The sequence below is a fragment of the Anabrus simplex genome, chromosome 2 (genome assembly GCF_040414725.1).
Source record: "Anabrus simplex isolate iqAnaSimp1 chromosome 2, ASM4041472v1, whole genome shotgun sequence".
Lineage (NCBI taxonomy): Eukaryota > Metazoa > Arthropoda > Insecta > Orthoptera > Tettigoniidae > Anabrus > Anabrus simplex.
In genome coordinates this window covers 859,669,643-859,689,895 of record NC_090266.1, presented here as the reverse complement: position 1 = coordinate 859,689,895, position 20,253 = coordinate 859,669,643, and the positions used below count along the sequence as shown (strand labels likewise).

At 37.6% G+C, this 20,253-nt stretch overlaps 1 protein-coding gene across 2 annotated transcripts in view; it reads right to left on the bottom strand.

Moving 5' to 3' along the window:
• Coq9 (ubiquinone biosynthesis protein COQ9, mitochondrial) overlaps positions 1–20,253 on the bottom strand; it is a 185,293-nt gene that overhangs the window by 27,025 nt on the left and 138,015 nt on the right. Inside the window, exons 5-6 of one of the 2 annotated variants that reach the window (XM_067139489.2) lie at positions 11,016–11,225; positions 10,851–10,931 (exon numbers count right to left, since the gene is read on the bottom strand). In XM_067139489.2, coding sequence (XP_066995590.2) covers positions 10,893–10,931; positions 11,016–11,225 — 249 coding nt within the window. In that variant the 3' untranslated portion in view covers positions 10,851–10,892. Of the gene's footprint in view, positions 1–10,743; positions 10,932–11,015; positions 11,226–20,253 lie in introns of those variants that run through there. The other variant, XM_067139488.2, reaches the window with a different exon arrangement.

The window sequence follows — 20,253 nt, the reverse complement described above, 5'->3', positions numbered from 1 at the left end:
AAAATCCTCTCTTAGCGAGCACCTACCTCATAACATGAATGTATCCCCAAATTCTTTATGTCCAGTAGTTTTGGCTTGTCGGTCGGTCGGTCGGTCGGGACAAGTTATTTTATATATATAGACTAGCAAGATACCCGTGCTTTGCTATGGTATTAAACTGAAATTTATAATTGAATGCTTATCGTTTTATATATAACCCGCCGATATTCGCGATCTGACTCGTTTTCTGAGAGATTCCGCCAAAATTGTTCCCATTTTTCAATCTTTTCTCCAGCAATCTATTTCGTACTTCCCGGCCTAGGTCCACTTATTTCATCCGGTCAGTTGGGTCCCCAAATCTTTGCCATCTTTTCCTATAACCATTTTTTTTGTGGATCAAATCCTTGAGGACATCTGGGTCTTGGGTGCCTTGGCGGTACTGAACCCACGGCTCGACTGCATTCGTAGTCATTGCCCGTCCAGGACCCGTTTCCAGCGCAGTTCACACATTTTGACAATGGTTCAGAACATTATTATTATTATTATTATTATTATTATTATTATTATTATTATTATTATTATTATTATTATTGATGTTCTGGACCGCTACTTGGCGGTAAATTGCATCTGCTGCCTTTGTCATTGATGGCAGTATGACCAGCATCATTGTCGCTCGTAGGCAAGTACGCAGGATTTCTGGCGATACGAATGACATACTTCCGTGCATTATTGACCTTATTATAGAGGTGAACAATTGCACGGTCAATCTCATTCCTATCGTTTATTTCAAATGTGTTAAAATTTTTATTTATATGCCAGGAGAATCTACTGTAATCTAAGAAGGTTCTCCAAAGGAAAAGATGGCTATAGAAAACCAACCCAGGAAAGATTAAAAATGATCGGTTTATGATCAGAATAAGTACATTGAAAATCCACAGCCAGTTTCCAGTCATTCAAATGGGTCAGGAATGGAGTGAGGATAGGAATTGTGCCAGCTGCCGAAGCCTGTCGCACTCCTCTGGGGCAATGATTAATGAATGACAAATGAAATGAAATGATATTGGAGAGTGTTGCTGGAATGAATGATGATGGGGGAAACCGGAGTACCCGGAGAAAGACCTGTCCCACATCCACTTTGTCCTGCATAAATATCACATGGAGTACCGGGATTTGAACCACGGAACCCAGCGGTGAGAGGCCGGCGCGCTGCCGCCTGAGCCACAGAGGCTCCTTATAAGTACATTATGAACAGTAAAATCAATTGGTACCGAGCTCGATAGCTGCAGTCGCTTAAGTGCGGCTAGTATCCAGTATTAGGGAGATAGTAGGTTCGAACCCCACTGTCGGCAGCCCTGAAAATGGTTTTCCGTGGTTTCCCATTTTCACACCAGGCAAATGCTGGGGCTATACCTTAATTAAGGCTACGGCCGCTTCCTTCCCACCCCTAGCCCTTCCCTGTCCCATCGTCGCCATTAAGACCTATCTGTGTCGGTGCGACGTAAAGCAACTAGCAAAAAAAATAAAAAAATAAAAAAAAATCAATTGGTCTCACCTCCTTTTTCACTCCACCACGGTTAAGTTGATTTACCCCCCCCCCCAAAAAAGAGGGCGTTTCTTTATGTTTAAAGGAGATTCCAAATAAAAATGTTCACATGTGTTACCTTCAGTTTTGAGATATAAGTATTCTCATAAAAATAATTCACTTTTTTCACTTACTTTCACCCCCTCCCCCCCACTTTAAGTGAATTTTCTGGCAAAAAATATTTGTTTCTTTAATAGTAAAGGATCTTCTAAATACCGATTATCTTCAGTTTTTGAGATATGTGTCCTCATGAAACAAATCCAACTCCTTTTCACACCCGCCCCCAAAGATGATTTCCCCTCCCCAAAACGCATCATTTTATTTTTAACACTAGAACGGCCAGAGCGGTCATTTTGACCGTTAGCGAATTTCAAGGTATTTGCACGCTCGTACTTTTTAATGCACAAGGTTGTGCTTTTGTGACTTTTAATCTTTTAGGGTTATGTACATTCACGCCAAAAATTACATCCGTAGTTGATAGGGGAACACAGATATTGTCCCTTATACCTAGGAAGGCCGTAAGCGGTCATTTTGACCGCTTCACTTCCTTGGTACGGTGAGCTCTATTGCTCACTGCTTGCTTCCTGTGATATATTTACAACTGGCGCTATAGGGGCGTATAATGTAACTAAACAGTATGCCTCTAGCAGTGGTCGCGAGTGGACGAGTTAGTGCCTGTCCCTTGTGTATTATAGTGCGTAATAATGACTAGGCGGCAAAAACTTACTCCTGTTCAGTTATTAGCAGAACTTGAAAAGCTAGAAGAAGATGAATCAGGAGACGAAGATACATTATCAGATATAGACGAAATGGGTGACAATGAGGATTCTATACCTCAACAGTGTGGCAATGTTTCGGATGGTGATAGCGATTTGGCTAATGAAAATATTCACACAGTGGACTTCGCACCTACGATAGAAGCAGTTACTCCTTCAACCAGCCGTGATCAATCTTGCAGCAGAGAATGGTCTGTTAGCAGCAGGCCACCTGTTTGAAGAGGAAGGGGACGAGGTGGGAGAGGTCATGAACTGGTATAGTCTTCTTCATTTGCACCAGGGATCAGTTATGTGGTAAGAATGGAACAATTATTTGGACTTTTATCGACAGTAGTGGGAACCCCCTCCCTGGAAGGATGGCTGCTCAGAATTTACTGAAAGAGGGAGCAGGGCCTACTTCTCATGCTAAGCATAACGTAGAGACTAATAGCAAGATTAGTGTCTGACGTTTATTCATTGACACATCCATGTTGAAGCATATAAAGATGTGCACAGAGACCGAAGCTCAGGCAGACAATGGACAAGTGGTCTATTTTTTTGGAAGAATTAGACGATTTTATTGGTTATTTTTTGCTAGGGGCTTTACGTCACACCGACACAGATAGGTCTTATGGTGACGATATTGGTATATTATACGCCCGTGGATGTTATAAACTTACTAGTCTAGCCGTAGATCAGATGTGGTCTTCTTTATGGGGTCCCCCTGTTTTCACCAACACTATGGCAAGGAACATTTTCAAATAAATTCTGAGGTATTTTGCGCTTTGATCTCCGTAAAACTAGATCCACTCGTTCGCTGACGGATAAATTTGCTTTGGTGTCTGCTATTTGGAATATATTTATTGAGAATTGTTATGCTTGCTATAAACCAGGAGCGAATGTCACAGCTGATGAATAACACTTCCCCAGCAGGTGCAGGTTCGCGCAGTATATGGCCAACAAGCTAAATAAATTTGGCATAAAATTTTGGCTACTGGTGACGTTGATTCTAAGTATGTGTGCAATGGGTTTCCTTATCTTGGGAAAGACAAAATGCGACCTGCCCATGAGTCACTGCCTGGAAATGTTGTCTTGAAACTTATGGACCCATACCTCATGAAAGGACATAACGTGACCACTGATAACTTCTTTATATTAGCAAAGTTGGCTGAGAGACTGAAAGAGAAGAAAACTAGTATTGTTGGAACAATCAATCGAGTGAGGAAGGAAATCCCGGAGTCAATCAAAGCACTACGTATGAATCTGTACGAGACTGTCGTACTCCAGAAGGAAGATCACACTGCTCTCACAGTATATCAAGGAAAAGTGAACAAGAATGTGCTTCTAAGTATACTACACCCAAGCGTTCAAGTCAGTGAAGATAACAAGAACCTCCCTAGTACTACTGAATTTTATAACGGAACTAAGTATGGTGCGGATGCAGCTGATCAAATGGCGCGTGTATACACCAACAGGGCTGGATGCCCTTGATCTAGCAGCAATAAATTCATGGATAGTTTACATGGAGGTTACGGGACAGAGAATCTCTCAACATGATTATATTCTTGAAGTAATACAAGAACTAAGATCTGATTTTGTGAAGACAAGATCCCGGTTGATTGAACTGCCTACATTTAGTCGCCATAAGACCTATCTGTTCGGTGCGACGTAAAACCACTAGCAAACAAAAAAATCCTTACACTTCAGCCTGAGCCTTAGATGCAGGTCCAATGTGCCAGTCGTAAGCGACGACAACTTCAAGTGAACTCCAATTATAAACAGAACTAAACCTCTGACACATGTTCTTCGTGCAACAAAGTAGTCTGCGGAAAATGTTCATGTGAGTTATTAACTTGCATAAATTGCTTGTCAAGTGCCTAAATAGGCTTGTAAACAAATTGAGACTGTTATTTTTATCATAAATTTTCATAAAGGAATTCAATAGCAAGTCCGTCAAAATATTTCATTGTTACCTATTAGAAGTGAGAGAATATGAACAATTATTAATACTTAACAATGGATTTGTTCTGTATACAATACATCCCAATTGTTAACTATGTTGTTTTAAAATGAATAATTGAACATTTGCATGTTTCACAGATCCTGGATGCTAGATATATGTCAGTAAGTGGCAGCGGTCAAAATGACCGCCTGCGGCCTTTATAGGTATGAGGAAAGTTCGGCCGTTCTAGTGTTAAAGAAGATCTAAATACCAATTTTCACGTCTGTAATAAATTTAGTTTTTATTAGATGTAAGTATCCGCATACAATTAATTAAATTAATTTTTCAATCTTTTCACCTTCATTGGATTTTCCGAGAATACCTGTTTCTTTACTTTAACAGGAGATTCCAAATACCAGTTTCTACGTCTGTAACATTTTACGTTTCGGAGATATACTGTAGATAGTCTTTCTAAAAATTCACCCCAGTTTGTCACTCCTGTTTAACCCCCATTAATTAGATTTTCCAAAAACAAAAAAAGTAATGTTTATGTATTTTTAAAGGAGATCCCATACACTAATTGTTAGGTCTATAATATCTTCAGTTTCTGAGATATAAGTATCCTCATTAAAGACATTCAACCCCTTATTCACACTTTTCACCCCTCAGATTGGGATTTACAGAAAACAAAAAAATATGTGTTCTTTTATTTTTAAAGGAGATTCTAAATATCAACTTTTAAAGTTTTGAGATATAGATACACTATTTTTTAAAATGAACCCCCACCTTTCACCCCCCACTATTTGGATTTGCCAAATACAAAAAATACATGTTTCTTTATTTTTAAAGAAGATCCCAAATACCGATTATCAGGTCTGTAATATCTTCAGTTTCTGAGATATAAGGATCCTTATTAAAGGCATTCAACCTTTTTTCACCCCTTTTCAACCCTCCTGTTGGGATTTTCTGGGGGAAAAATACGTGTTTCTTTATTTTTAAAGGCGATTCTAAGTACCAATTTTTACATCTGTAAACTTTTAATGTTTTGAGATATAGATAAACTCATTTTAAAAATTCACCCCCTTTTCAACCCTCAACTATTTGGATTTTCCAAAAACAGAAAGTACATGTTTCTTATGTTTCTTTATGTTTAAAGGAGATCCCAAATACCTTTTTTCAGGTCTGTAATATATTCAGTTTCTGAGATATAAGTATCCTCATTAAAGGCATTCAACCGATTTTTCACTCCTTTTCACCCCTCCTTTTGGGATTTTCCGAAAACAAAAAATACGTGTTTCTTTATTTTTAAAGGAGATTCTAAATACCAATTTCATGTCTGTAAACTTTTAAAGTTTCGAGATATAGATACAATCATTTTAATAATTCACCCCCCTTTTCACGTGCTTCTTTATTTTTAAAGGAGGTGCCAAATTTCAATTTTCATGACTGTAACATCTTCAGTTTTTGAGATATAAGTCTCCTCATAAAAGGTGTTCATAACCTTCCCCCACCCCCCCACCTTTTCACCCCCCTTGATGGGATTTTCCAAAAACAAAAAAATACGTGTTTCTTTATTTTTAGAGGAGATTCCAAATCCCAATTTTTATTACTCTAAACCTTTAAGTTTTTGAGATATAGATATCCTCATTTTAAAAATTAACCCCCTTTCCACCCCCTTAGCGATGGAATATCCAGAAATCCTCCCTTAGCGAGCACCTACGTGTTAATATGAATGTATCCCCAAAATTTCATTTCTCTATGTCCAGTAGTTTCGGCTCGGTCGGTCGGTCAGTCAGGACAAGTTATTTTATATATATATATAGATTATTAGTATTGGGTTTAATGGTCCACCCAATCAATACACTTCACTTTACAAGCGAGAACACATTCAATGTTAAAATATGTTATACATATTTTGTCTAATTTATGACTTCTTCAGCCATAGCGTCTTATAACTAATTAAGATACATAATTATTACTGTCTAATAATTTAAAATGGAAGGATCCATGTCATATAAAAAAGGTTTGAAAATACACTAAAAACAATATACACAATTTTTCCATAAAACAGTCCATCACTTTCTTATAAAAATTCTTCACATGTTAAAATTTGAAGAATTTTTACAAGAAAGTGATGGACAGTTTTATGGAAAGTGAAGTGTATTGATTGGGTGGACCATTAACCCTAACACTAATTCTTAATTAAGCTGTATCAATATGGATCTATATGATGAAGTTTGTAAATTGCAACACTACTCCTTTGTCGGACATCACCCAGAACAAACCGTGCTGCTTTCCTTTGAAAATTTTTCCAGTTCTCGTATAAAGTGGTCCTGGTGAGGTCCCATACACTGGAGCCATACTCTAACTGCGGTCTTACCGGAGACTTATACGCCCTCCCCTTCCATCCCTGCTACAACCCCTAAATAATCTCATAACCATGTGAAGATATCTGTAACCTGTCTTAACAACCTCATTAATATGATTTCCCCAATAAAGATCATTCCTTATATTAACACCTAAGTACTTATAGTGTTCCCTATGAGGTTCTATCATCCCCATCAATACAATAATCAAAACCGAGAGGACCTCTCCTCTTGGTGATACTTACAACTTGACTTTTCATCCCATTTACATTCGTGCTATTGTCTGCTGTCCATCTCACAACATTGTTTAAGTTCCCCTGCAGTCACTCACAATCCTGAAACTCAGTTATTACTCTATACAAATTAATATCATCCGCAAATAGCCTTATCTGTGATTCCAGTTCTTTACACATATCATTTAAATATATATGGAAAATTAAAGATCCAATAATACTGCCCTGTGGGAACCCCCCTCCCTCTTCATCATAACGGGATTAGATAGCACTTCACCTACTCCAATTCTCTCAGTTCCATTTTCTAGAAATGTAGCCACCCATTCAACCACTCTTATGTCTAGTCCAATAGCCTTCAATTTTGTCAGTAATCTCCCATGATCTATCCTATGAAAAGCCTTTAGTAGTCCAATTGCTTTCTTTAAAATTTCCCCATTCATCTCTTATCAGCCATATGGTATTGCCTAATAGTCCTACCTTTACGAGATTCCTTTTTAACACATTTATTTTTAACTCTGACAAATACAGCTCAATGATCACTTCTACCATCTATCACTTCAGTTTCCCTACAGAGCACATCTGGTTTTATCACACCACATCTAGAATATTTTTCCCTCTAGTTGGTTCCTCACTTTCTGATTCAGCTGTTCTTCCTATAATACGTTATTCACCACTTGTTGGTCATGCTTTGTGTTGTTTGCATTCCCTCCCAGTTAGCATTTGGCAGGTTCAGATCACCTGCCACAATAACATTCCTTTCTGTGTTGTTCCCCACATAGCTGATTATCTTTTTAAATAATTCTGCATCAGCGTTAGCATCAGCATCAGCCTATTGTCTTTAGAGATGAGTCTTACACCAATTTCATGTTCCTCATCCTTAACTTTTTGTAGCTTACAAATTTTTCTTTCACCAGTATAAATACCCCCACTTCTATCATTCCTAACCTATCTCTACGATAAACACTCCACGCTTCACGCATTGACGTATATTTTAATGTCCACAATATCTATTTTTACTTTAACAACCCCATGATTGTTTTTAACTTCACAGACTGCCATCGTTCAATGTATTCCACCACAAATTCTCGCTGTTAATCTGTACATATTGTTACAATTTAAGTCTAATGTTATCATATTACTTTTTATTATGACATTGTTATTCTTTTAACAACTTTAATAATTTAAGCTCAGGGCCCTGACCTAGTCTTTGTACATTAACGGCTGATGATGTTCGCTATGCCGAATGAAACATGTCCCATTATTTAAGACACCTCATGATTATTTTATAATTCAATGAGTGTTTTGTATTGTATTGAGTAGGTGGTTGTAAATAAAAAGATTTTATAATTTTAATATATCATCCTCAATACGGTTCTATTATGAGATTAATTACATGTAAACACTTCAGTTCCGTGAGAAAATTTTTGCACCCTTAATATCACTTCTCAGCCATGATTCAATTCCTATTACAATATCTGGTAATTTATATCTACCAAATAACTTAATTATTTTCCTTTCCTTACAATACTTCTACAGTTTAATACTAAAATATGTCATCCATACTTGACTTCGTGCTTCCTATACTGTCATCACCACTCTCTGGTCCATCCCATTTCCCTGAATGTACCTCCATATAACTCTTCTAAACAAAAACACTCGAACTTATACTATTATTATTAACTGGGAAATATCTCAGTGGCAATGATCACTTACAGTAGTGTGATAATAAAGTAAAGTTAAACCACCGCCACTACTAGTAAACTACGATTCTCAACTGATTTTAGGCTTGTCCTAATTATAACAGGTTAAGTGAAACAACAGAGCTGGAGTTAGAACTAAATAGTTGATACTTAGTCAGGTTTTTTTCCTACCTATGCGCTAACAGAAGGGAGATTATTATCCTACTCATCAAATATTATGCAACAATACAGTAAGCCCGATAAGCACGTATCATAATTATAACAGTTTTGCTGAAACAATAGAACTGGGGTTAAACCAAAATAGTTGGTATGTGATACTAATTCTAAACAGCATTTAGACTTATCCTAATAACAAATTGGTTAAATGAAACAACAGAAAGGTAGTTAAAACTTAATCCTTATTAGTATGTTTCTTTTATTCCTACAATTTGGCTGAAATTAAAACTGCTCTTAAAACGAGGGTGCAAAGTATATATTATGCCTGAGACTTGAACCACCTACTCAAAACTACAAATAAGTAATCAAAATACAGGAATCAGCTGATTTTTATTTCTTGTTTTCTTGAGTACAGTATACCCTTTGTTCATGAATGTAGCCAACAATGCGGTATTTGAATATGAAGAGCGGTAATAATTGATGACAGTATGATGAGTGGTAACTATTTTTCCAGTGAAATACTGTGTATTCCATTGAAATTCTTTCTTCAAACAAACTTTCCACGGGTATAACGTTACTTAAATAATTACTTTAAAAATTATTAACTTCGCGATAGGTGGAACCATTGAACTGCTATTTGAAATACTGTGTCTATTATCTGTATGAATATAACCGCTGCAGAAGTTACAATTCCTTATAATATTCTGTCTGTAAGTATTCTATCAACAAACCTACCAATATTTAAATAATAATAAAGTTGATATAATTTCTTCTTTCTCGCAATCCAAAGACGAAAGAGAGTAAAACCTAACCTACAATACATAATCTAGCGAACACCTACGGAACTACGCAATCTAAAAATTTTAATAAATATCACAAATCTCGGAAGCCTCCGTGGCTCAGACGGCAGCGCGTCGGCCTCTCACCGCTGGATACCGTGGTTCAAATCCTGGTCGTTCCATGTGAGATTTGTGCTGGACAAAGCGGAGGCGGGACAGGTTTTTCTCCGGGTACTCCGGTTTTCCCTGTCATCTTTCATTCCAGCAACACTCTCCATTCTCATTTCATAGCATCTACCAGTCATTAATTAATCACTTTGGGAGTGGCGACCCCATCATACTAATAGCCTATATCTGCTTCATTCATTCCATCCCTGACCCAGTCAATGACTGGAAACAGGTTGTAGGTTTTCATTTTCATCACAAATCTCATGTACTACAATAAATGGTGTGATCATAAATCAGAGGACCAATAGTTTTATATGGAATAAGAATCAAAGAATTATGACTTTCCATTTCAAAATTTTCACTTTCATTGACCCGGATTTGATTGTGCTTGACTTGATGGGAAGCCAGCAATGATCTCACCGAGATATCACATTCTTATTACAGGTAATGAAAATCATTGTAGGTATCATATATACATACGTAAAAAATATTTTATTTTACTACCAGCTATATATCACATTCTCTTAAGAAGCCACTGAACATTCGTATATAAGAAATAATGTTTAGAACAGTAATGAAAAACAAAATAACTGTGAAACTGTTAGGAAAATTTTTTTTTTTGCTATTTGCTTTACATCGCACTGACACAGATATGTCTTATGGTGACGGTGGGATAGGAAAGGCCTAGGAATGGGAAGGAAGCAGCCGTGGCCTTAATTAAGGTACAGCCCCAGCATTTGCCTGGTGTGAAAATGGGAAACAACGGAAAACCATCTTCAGGGCTGCCGACAGTGGGGTTCGAACCCACTATCTCCCGATTACTGGATACTGGCCGCACTTAAGCAACTGGAGCTATCGAGCTTGGTAGGAAAATATTTTTAGGATTGATGGCTGTAAGTACTTTTCTTGATTCAAGGGAGAAATTGTCCTGTCTGTTCTCATGGTAAGTTTCTGTACTTTCTGTGATTATACTTTCTGTGATTACTACCCCCCAAAAAAAAAAAAAACCCTGAGGAACTCATTATAAACAGCCCAAAATATTCAAAAGAAGGAAAGAATCACAAAATTAAGCAGACATGAAAATATGGCGTTTCACCACCACTTAGGTCAAACCCATGTATTACACACAGGAAGCAGCTATTTTTATTAATCAAGCATAAATGAAGAACTGCATATGTTTATTACAATACCATGGAACAACCACCATTTTCACATCAGATTTTTATTCCCCATCACCTTCGGGAAAGATGAAGCCCAAACATATTTTGAATCTGCAACAAACAGATATTGTAACATTATGATTGTTCTATTTACTAACAAACTCTATCCAGAAGAAAAACAAAAAAAAAACTTACAGTGACAAATGCAGCTACGGTAACCTCTCCAAATAAACGTGAGGCATCGGAAGAGTACTGCAGAGAGTCCCTCAAGGTAGCAGCATCATTTACACGTCTTGCAAGAAAATTCCAAGTAGCTTGATAATTTTTTGACTTATCCTGCATGAAGTAGATTTCAGTTGTCTGGTAAATTCCTGCCAATGTCATTCGATGAACATACCAATTGAACTGTAAATGAAAAAGGAAAACAGACATCACCATTTTAACATTTCAATGACACTGATTTATAGTTTTGTTTCAGCACTTTATTTCTTTACATTATTCACTCATATATGCAGAACAGAGCCTATAATCTCAACATTTTGCGCCTAATGATTTTATATCCACTCTGAAACCTTCCAGCATGTTGATTTAATAACATAGTAAACAACATCTGAGCTATTCTCCAACCAGTTCAGAATGCTTTTACAATACTACTTCCTTTGCAGTGGCCTCCATTCAGAGCTTGCCTTTTCTTTTATAATATTGATTTCCATTTGGTCCTAAAAGAATGTAGCCCTCTCCATTGAATACTTCATAAACTCTTCTACTCAAAATAACATGTTCCTTGATTCTGTGAAGCTAAGAGGAAGGGGGAATGCTAACTGGACTTTTGTATTAGTATAGGGTTAGGTATTGAAAGTTAATTCATTAGGAATAACCACTCAAATCTTTGTCTTGAAGGTAAGATTACCATAGAAGGCTTCAACAAAATCAGCTCTGAATTTAGGAAATCTGTAAGAACTGCAAATATAATGGCAATTTTTCAGTAATACTAACCAAGTTAATTGATAATTGCTAGACCTGAGCCAAAGACTGTGAGGTTTGTCCAGAGGCAAATATAGTTCCAAGATACTGAACAAGTTAGCAAACTTCTAGTTTCACATGGAATACAAACTACAGGTTTCCATGTCAAAGGTCCCATGTGATTGGCTGGGATTCAAACCATGGCCACCTTGGTGAGAAGCCACAGACATTATCACTCTGCTAGCATGCCCCTATCAGGAAGGAAGGGAGGAAGGAGTCATTTGTTCAGCATTAAACAGTTACAGTACATATAACTGCTTTTGTTCACAAAATAAAATAAATCAATAACAAACAAAATAAAACTAATAAAATGTCACTAGAATAACGATAATCATTGACTTAAGAGCTGCATATGAAATAACTTGTTCACGAAACCATGATTTATATGATGATACGTGGTTGAAAGATTATAATACAATTACCTGAGGTCAAGACAGTCGGCTTGTAAGCACTAATTAATAGAATACCATGCAGTGATCAACAACTATTTGCAAAGGCCCTTCCTAAAAGCTCTTAACAGCAGATTTCAAAATTCACATCTTATTTCATTAAAAGGTGGAAGTCCTAAGATGATATGAGATTTCTGTGCAGTCTACATGTGGGTAAATTATTCTTATAATGCACTGTGCTCCAATAAGTCAGCCTATTAATAAACCTACTCTTCATGTAAAATAATGGTTTGAATGTATTTTTAAAACAGTGATGAAATGTTAACTGTTAACAAACAACACTATGCCATAACTGAAGGCACTTAGAAAAAAATGCAAATTATGTGTTACAGAATATATGATTTTGAAATAGCATTTTTCAAATGCACATCAAATACAATATCATAGAGAGTCTACTGTACAGGTTTCTGATATATAACCCGTAAGATTCCCAGTTTGTTGAAACTAATACAAGATAAAGGACACTAAAGAATATCTAGAAAAGAAACCTTTTATTATTATTTTTTTTTTATTTTTTATTTTTGCTTTACATCGCACCAACACAGATAGTTCTTATGGTGACGATGGGATAGGAAAGGGCTAGGACTGGGAAGGAAGAAGCTGTGGCCTTAATTAAGGTACAGCCCCAGCATTTGCCTGGTGTGAAAATGGGAAACCAAAGGAAAACCATCTTCAGGGCTGCCGACAGTGGGGTTCGAACCCAATATCTCCCAGATGCAAGCTCACAGCTGCGTGTCCCAAACTGCACGGCCAACTTGCCCAGTGAAACGATTTTTATTAAAACAAAATATATCAGAAAATGCCTGGAAATGAAAATACTTTTTAAACAACAGAATGACATGATTTGTTCCTAAAAGAACATCATCAGATTCTACCAACTACATCTTATCATGAATGTATAATTTCAATATTGTTTATGTTGTGTATATGTCGTTACTGGTTAAGAATTGGTGTGTATTATTAAAAACTGCACAACCAGTTTATGTTAAAATTATGTGCATACTAATGTGAAAATGATTTCTGTACTTATTGCACTCCGTGTGCTGTATGTCCGCTTCTGTCAACTCTAAACCCATAGAGCAGTGAGTTTTTACTTGCTACTGACCCACCTGTAGCGAGTTCATTTTCATGAAATAAAAAATGGATAAAAGCATCTTATTTTATTTTGTACATCATTTTCATCACTTCATCGCACAGTCAGTCAAATGCTATACCAGTGATGACTTATTTTTTTGAATACATAACAGACAACAAAACAGCGCTACATGCGCTATTCCTTACACCTCGTCAATATCCATGCATACCAACCACCATTTATTTTTCCGTGGGTCCTAGCCATGGCCAGTAGACAGTAATGATCGATCTTCGAATGTTAAAAGCTTAGAACAGTATTCACTAAAAATTGTTTATATATTCCATTATGGTACAGCCCCAGCACACATACGAGCATTAAGTTATTAGCTCCAGTTAAGAATTACTTGTAAATCTAAGACACTGAATGCAAGTTGAACTTTGAAGCTTGAAATATTTCTCAGCAAATGCTAATATCATCAGATGACATAAATGTATGTAAATGGGTTCAGCGTGGACTGCACAATATTATGAATAAGTGAAAAACCATTTTATGTTAAAATACTCTGTTATCCCTTAATAAATGTGAACATTTTTTCTTATCTTATTGCACTCTATTTCCTGTCATAAAATCGTTTTGCACTTGGTTCATAATACTCAACAATTCTTAATCACTAACATATGTACACAATGTAAACAATACTGAAATCATACATGCATGATAAAAGTGACTGACAGAATGTGATGATGTTCCTTTAGGAACGAATCATGTCATTCTACTGTTAATATGATTTCTTTCCAGGCATTTTCTAATACAATAGAACTTGGTTATGACACCTACCAAGAGACCTGATAAATTATGTCATTATAAAGGAGTGTCAATATAACCGTGATTTATGCTATCAGCTGAATGAGGTTGAAACCGATAGCCAATAGAACAAAACTTACTTTTTTTTAGACTGTACATATTTACTTTTAAGCCAGACATTAAAGTGTGAATCTGAAGTACGTGTAACATAAAATATAGTATTAAAGTTCACGAAAGAGTTTTGACTCATATAGTGAAACTTGCAAATGCAATACAGTATGTGCAGTACTCACAAAGCTTCTATTTTTAGGAATAATGAGTCATTTTTGTCTGTGTTTTCCAGCTAGTTTTATATGTGCTTTCTAAATTATGTTCTTTGTTCACAATTACACTACACATTCCTCTAGCTCTGTAGAAAATGTTCACAACTCTGATGGTTGCTAAAACATCGCTCGATGTTGAGAACATCACTTCACACTTCCCTTTTTCCTCTTCTTCATGGTCACAGTGGCCCTTATAACTCACTTCAAGTACCGTATCACCATCCGTTTGTGCCTCTGTTGTAGCTAGACAATTCTAGTTCCTCCCCTGTGAACCATGTGGCCTTGCCACAGAGGGGAGGCTAGTGCATCCCAGTGAAGCAGATAGCCGAGCTGCAGGTGCAACCATATCGGATGGGTATCTGTCAATAGAGCAGACTAGCAAATGGTTCAGCGAAATGGGGGTAGCAGCCTTTCGGAAGCTGCAAGGATAGCAGTCTAGATGAGTGACTGATATGGCTTGTAATAATACGTAACATGGCTTAGCTGTGTTGATATTGCTGCACTGCTGAAAGCAACAAGAAACTACAGCCGTAACTAACTCTCGAGGACATGAAGCTATCTCTGTATGAAAGATGTACTGATGATGGCAACCTCCAGCGTAAAAGGGTCCCCCATTCGGATCTCTGGGCGGGGACTACACGAGAGGGGGCAATCATCAGGAAGATAGACACTAACGTTCTGCAAGTCAGAGCATGGAATGTTAGAAGTTTGAATATTTTTGGTTGGTTAGAGAATCTGAAAAGGAAAATGGATAGACTAAAGTTAAATGTAGTTGGTATAAGTAAAGTACTTTGGTAGGATGAGCAGGAGTTCTGGTCAGGCGACTACAGAATTATCAACAAAAAATTTTTGCTAGTTGCTTTACGTCGCACTGACACAGATAGGTCTTCTGGCGACGATGGGATGGGAAAGGGCTAGGAGTAGGAAGAAAGCGTCCGTGGCCTTAATTAAGGTACAGCTCCAGCATTTGCCTGGTGTGAAAATGGGAAACCACGGAAAACCATTGTCAGGGCTGCCGAGAGTGGGGCTTGAACCCACTATCTCCCGAATACTGGATACTGGCCACACTTAAGCGACTGCAGCTATCAAGCTCGGTGCCTATTAGTTCAGCAGATGATGAGAAATTGAAAGAATATAATATGAAGAGAGAGAAGATTTATTACAATATGTAAAAGGTGATGAGAATCTAACTGTAATGGGAGACTGGAATGCAGTGGTAGGCCAAGGAAGAGAAGGTAATACAGAAGGAGAATTTGGTTTGGGACAAAGGAATAAGGAAGTCGGCTAGTTGAATTCTGCACCCATCATTATTTAGCCCTTGCTAATACTTGGTTCAAACAATCTGGAGACACTAGAAGGTATCAAGTAGACTTCATTATGACTAGGCAGAGATTCAGAAACCAGGTGTTGGATAGCAAGACTTTCCCTGGAGCGGATGTAGACTCTGACCACAACTTGTTGGTCAAGAAATACAATCTGAAGCTGAAGAAATTGGAAAAAGAAAGGAATGCAAGGAGATGGGATGTAGGATGGGATAGGATGTAAGAGAACAGTGCAAGAGATTGTTTCAAAGAACATGTTGCACAAGGACTAAATGAAAAAGCTCAAAGAAACAACAGACCAATAATGGACAATCATGAAGAATGAGGTCAGTAGAGCTGCTGAAGAAAGGTTAGGAAAAGGGAAAGATCAACTAAGAATTAATGGATAACTCAGGAGATAATACATCTGATTGAGGAAGGATGAAAATACAAGAATGCAAGAAATGAGGAGGGCAGAAAGAATACAGGCGATTAAAGAATGAAGTGGATAGACAGCTAAGAAAGAAGCAAGAATGGCTGAAAGAGAAGTGCAAGGTGGTTGTATGGTCCTATGAAAGGTAGATGTTGCACACCAGAAAATCAAGGAAACCATTGGAGAAAGGAAAACTAGGTGTATGAATATTAAGAGCTCAGATGGAAAACCACTTCTAGGGAGAGAAGACAAGTCAGAAAGATGGCAGGAAAATATCCAACAGCTGTATCAAGGTAAAGAAGTAGATGATAGTGTTCTGGAACAAGAAGACGCTGTTGATGCTGATGACATGGGAGACCCAATTATGAGGTTAGAATTCGACAGAGCTTTGAGAGACCTAAACAGAAACAAAGCACCTGTAATTGATGACATTCCCTCAGAATTACTGACTGCCTTAGGAGAAACCAGCATGGTGAAGTTATTCCATTTAGTGTGAAAGATACATGATATGGAATAGTGATGGGATATTCAATTCATTTTACTGAATCGATTAATTTGATTCCATTCACGTTACTGAATCGATACAGTGATCCGATTCACGGCACATTAGAGGCACCATTTCTATTGCATCTGTGTAGTGTGTACTGATAAAGACATCAGCAACATCATTCAATGCTCGCTGCTGCCATCTGGTCTTAATTCTATGAACAGCTTTCCTATGCGTCATCTATCCTTCAGATTCAGGCTTCTCATGCAGCAACCTCTTCACATCAAGTTTTGATGTTACAAAGCTTTTCCCCCACAGTGACAACTCTATTAAATAAGTATATAGACTTATATGAAAAAATATTTGTACACGCAATCATCAATGATCTGCATTTAGAGCTGTTGCCCAGGTGGGGGATCCCCTATCAATTGCTTGCCTAGTCTTTTCTTAAATGAATGCAAGCTCATAGCTATGCGACCCTAAACACATTTCCAACTCACTCGGTCATCTTTGAAAATATCTTTTTTTTTTTCTATCAGCAGAGGATTTTTTTCAAATCGTCATATTTTGTATAGACTACCCAAGATGTTCAGTAGCCCTCTGGTTTTCTGATTCAGCATCTTTTTTATTTAAGCTATTGCATCAGTCGGCTCACTTACTATCCACGTACACCGGTGATCTTGTGGTTCGATTATTGAAGTCTTGTATAATGATGCGACGTACGAATTGAGAGAGTACTGAGCAGTTCTTCCTAATATGAAACAGACAATTTTGAGTGGTCACAAGCATGACTCACAGTCACAGAATAGGCTAGAGAGTCGAGTTTAATTAATTGCCGAATGTCAAGCAAAATATAATACTGATTCATTAAACTAATAAATAGAATAACCTAATAGCCTAATGGAAATATCACTGTATTTACGGCAAGTACACAATACAAAACAAATAAGTTAAAAAATGAAATGCAGGAAAAAATAGGTACCTGTGCAGAACTATACATGCTTATTATATTACAGTACAAAACTTATGTACTTAATAATAATAATAAACAACTGACATAACTCAAATTTTATACACTATCTTATGGTCTTTTACAGTTCGGTCTGACTCGTTGGATGAATGGTCAGCATACTGCCAAATCTACATGTGCGATGCAGTTCGCACCCGCGACCCTACAGGTGTGGGAAAAGCGATAGAAAAGAAGAAGAAGATGGTCTTCTACAGTTCACTGAACACCAGGCGAGTTGGGCGTGCGGTTAGGGGCGCGCAGCTGTGAGCTTGCATCCAGGAGATAGTGGGTTCGAACCTCACTGTCGGCAGCCTTGAAGATGGTTTTCCGTAGTTTACTATTTTCACACCAGGAAAATGCTGGGGCTGTACCTTAATTAGGGCCACAGCCACCTCATTTGCATTCCTAGGCTATGTCGATGCGACGTAAAGCAAATTAAAAAAAAAAAAAACTTCTCTGAAAGTCACAACTCTATTATATATACAGAATTACATTAGATGTAAAAAATACCTGCTCAATAAGTAGCCAAAATTTAAAATATAAAGAAGTTGCTTTACGTCGCACCGACACAGGTAGGTCTTATGGCGATGATGAGATAGGATAGGGTTAGGGGAGGTAGGGAAGCGGCCGTGGCCTTAATTAAGCACCAGCATTTGCCTGGTGTGAAAATGGGAAACCACGGAAAACCATCTTAACTGCTGCCGATGGTAGACTGCAAATCCACCATCCCCCGAATGCAAGCTCATAACTATACGACCCTAACCACATGGCCAACTCACTCGGTCATCTTTGAAAATATGTATTTTTATATCAGCAGAGGATTTTTTAAAATCATCATATTTTGTATAGGCTACCCAAGATGTACAGTAGCCCTCTGGTTTTCTGATTCAACAACTTTTTTATTTAGGCTATTGCATCAGTCGGCTCACTTACTGTCCACGTACACCGGTGATCTCGTGGTTCAATTATTGAAGTTTTGTATAATGATGCGATGTATGAACTGAGAGAATACTGAGCGGTTCTTCCTAATATAAAACAGACAATTTTGAGTGGTCATGAGCATGACTCATAGTCACAGAGTAGGCTAGAGGGTTGAGATTATTTAACTGTCGAATGTCAACCAAGTTATAATACTGATTCATTAAACTAATAAATAGAATAACCTAATAGCCTATCTATGTACTAGCTAGGTACTTTGGAATTATATTTTGACTACTTTTTTAACACTGCAAATAAATCCATCCATTATTTAAACCTCCCTGTAAGAAGAGGACAGTTAATGCAAGTGGGTATTATTTTCAAATGAGCTGAGAGCGGTGTGCCGTGGCTCTGTATGTCTCGCTGCAGCGGATGTTCGGCTCCCCGCCAATGTCCAGTGTCCCGCTAGTGAGTCGTGTATGTATTCTCTCTCACTGATCCGTGATTGTGTACGATTCTTTCAGTGAGCCATGGCTCTGTGTGTCTCGCCGCAGCGTAAGTTCGGCTCCCCACCAACGTCCAATGTATCGACAATGAACCGTGTGCGTGTTGTATCTTACTGATCCGTGATTGTGCCATTCAGCACTGTCTGGCTGCGAGTCAGCTGAATCGTGTGCCGTGAGCTCGTCGTTCCTGTGAATCGATTCAATCAGACACTTGAATGAATCGATACACTGCTTCGAATCATACACTCAGTAGCCAACACTAATACAGAAGTGCCATCCAATTTTTGGCAGAAAGTTGTTATACCTATTCCCAAGGAAGCCGGTGCGGACAAGTGTGAAAACTACTGCACCATTAGTTTAGTGTCTCCGCCTGCAAAATATTAACATGCATTATTTACAAGAAGAATGGTGAGACAAGTTGAAACTGAACTGGGAGCAGATGACTTTGGCTTCAGAAGAAATGTGAGAAAACGTGAAGCACTCCCGACTTTAGGTCTGATCTTAGACGATCGAATTAAGGACAAACCCATGTACATGGCATTCGTAGATCTAAAAATGGCATTTGATTATGTTTATTGGGCAAAGCTATTTTTTTATTCTGATCAGGATCAGATACTGAAAATGAAGAATTATTTACAATTTGTATAAAAATCAGTCTGCAGTAATAAGAATTCAGGGTGTTGAAAAAGAAGCAGCAATCCAGAAAGGAGTGAAGCAAGGCTGGAGTTTGATCCCCCCTTCTTTTGAATGTTTATACAGAACAGCAGGTAAAGGAAATCAAATAGGAATTTGAAAAAGGAATCACAATCCAAGGGGAGGAAATCAAAACCCTGAGATTTGCCGATGATAATGTTATTTTATCTGACACCGCAGAAAATCTGGAGAACCTGCTGAACGGTATAGACAGAGTCTTGGGGAAGGCGTACAAGATAAAAATAAATAAGTCCAAAACAAAAGGAATGGAGTGCAGTTGAATTAAGTCAGGTGATGCAGGAAGTATTAGATTAGGAAATGCTGTCTTAAAGGAAGTAGATAAATATTGTTACTTGGGTAGTAAAATAACTAACGATGGCAGAAGTAAGGAGGACATAAAATGCAGACTAGC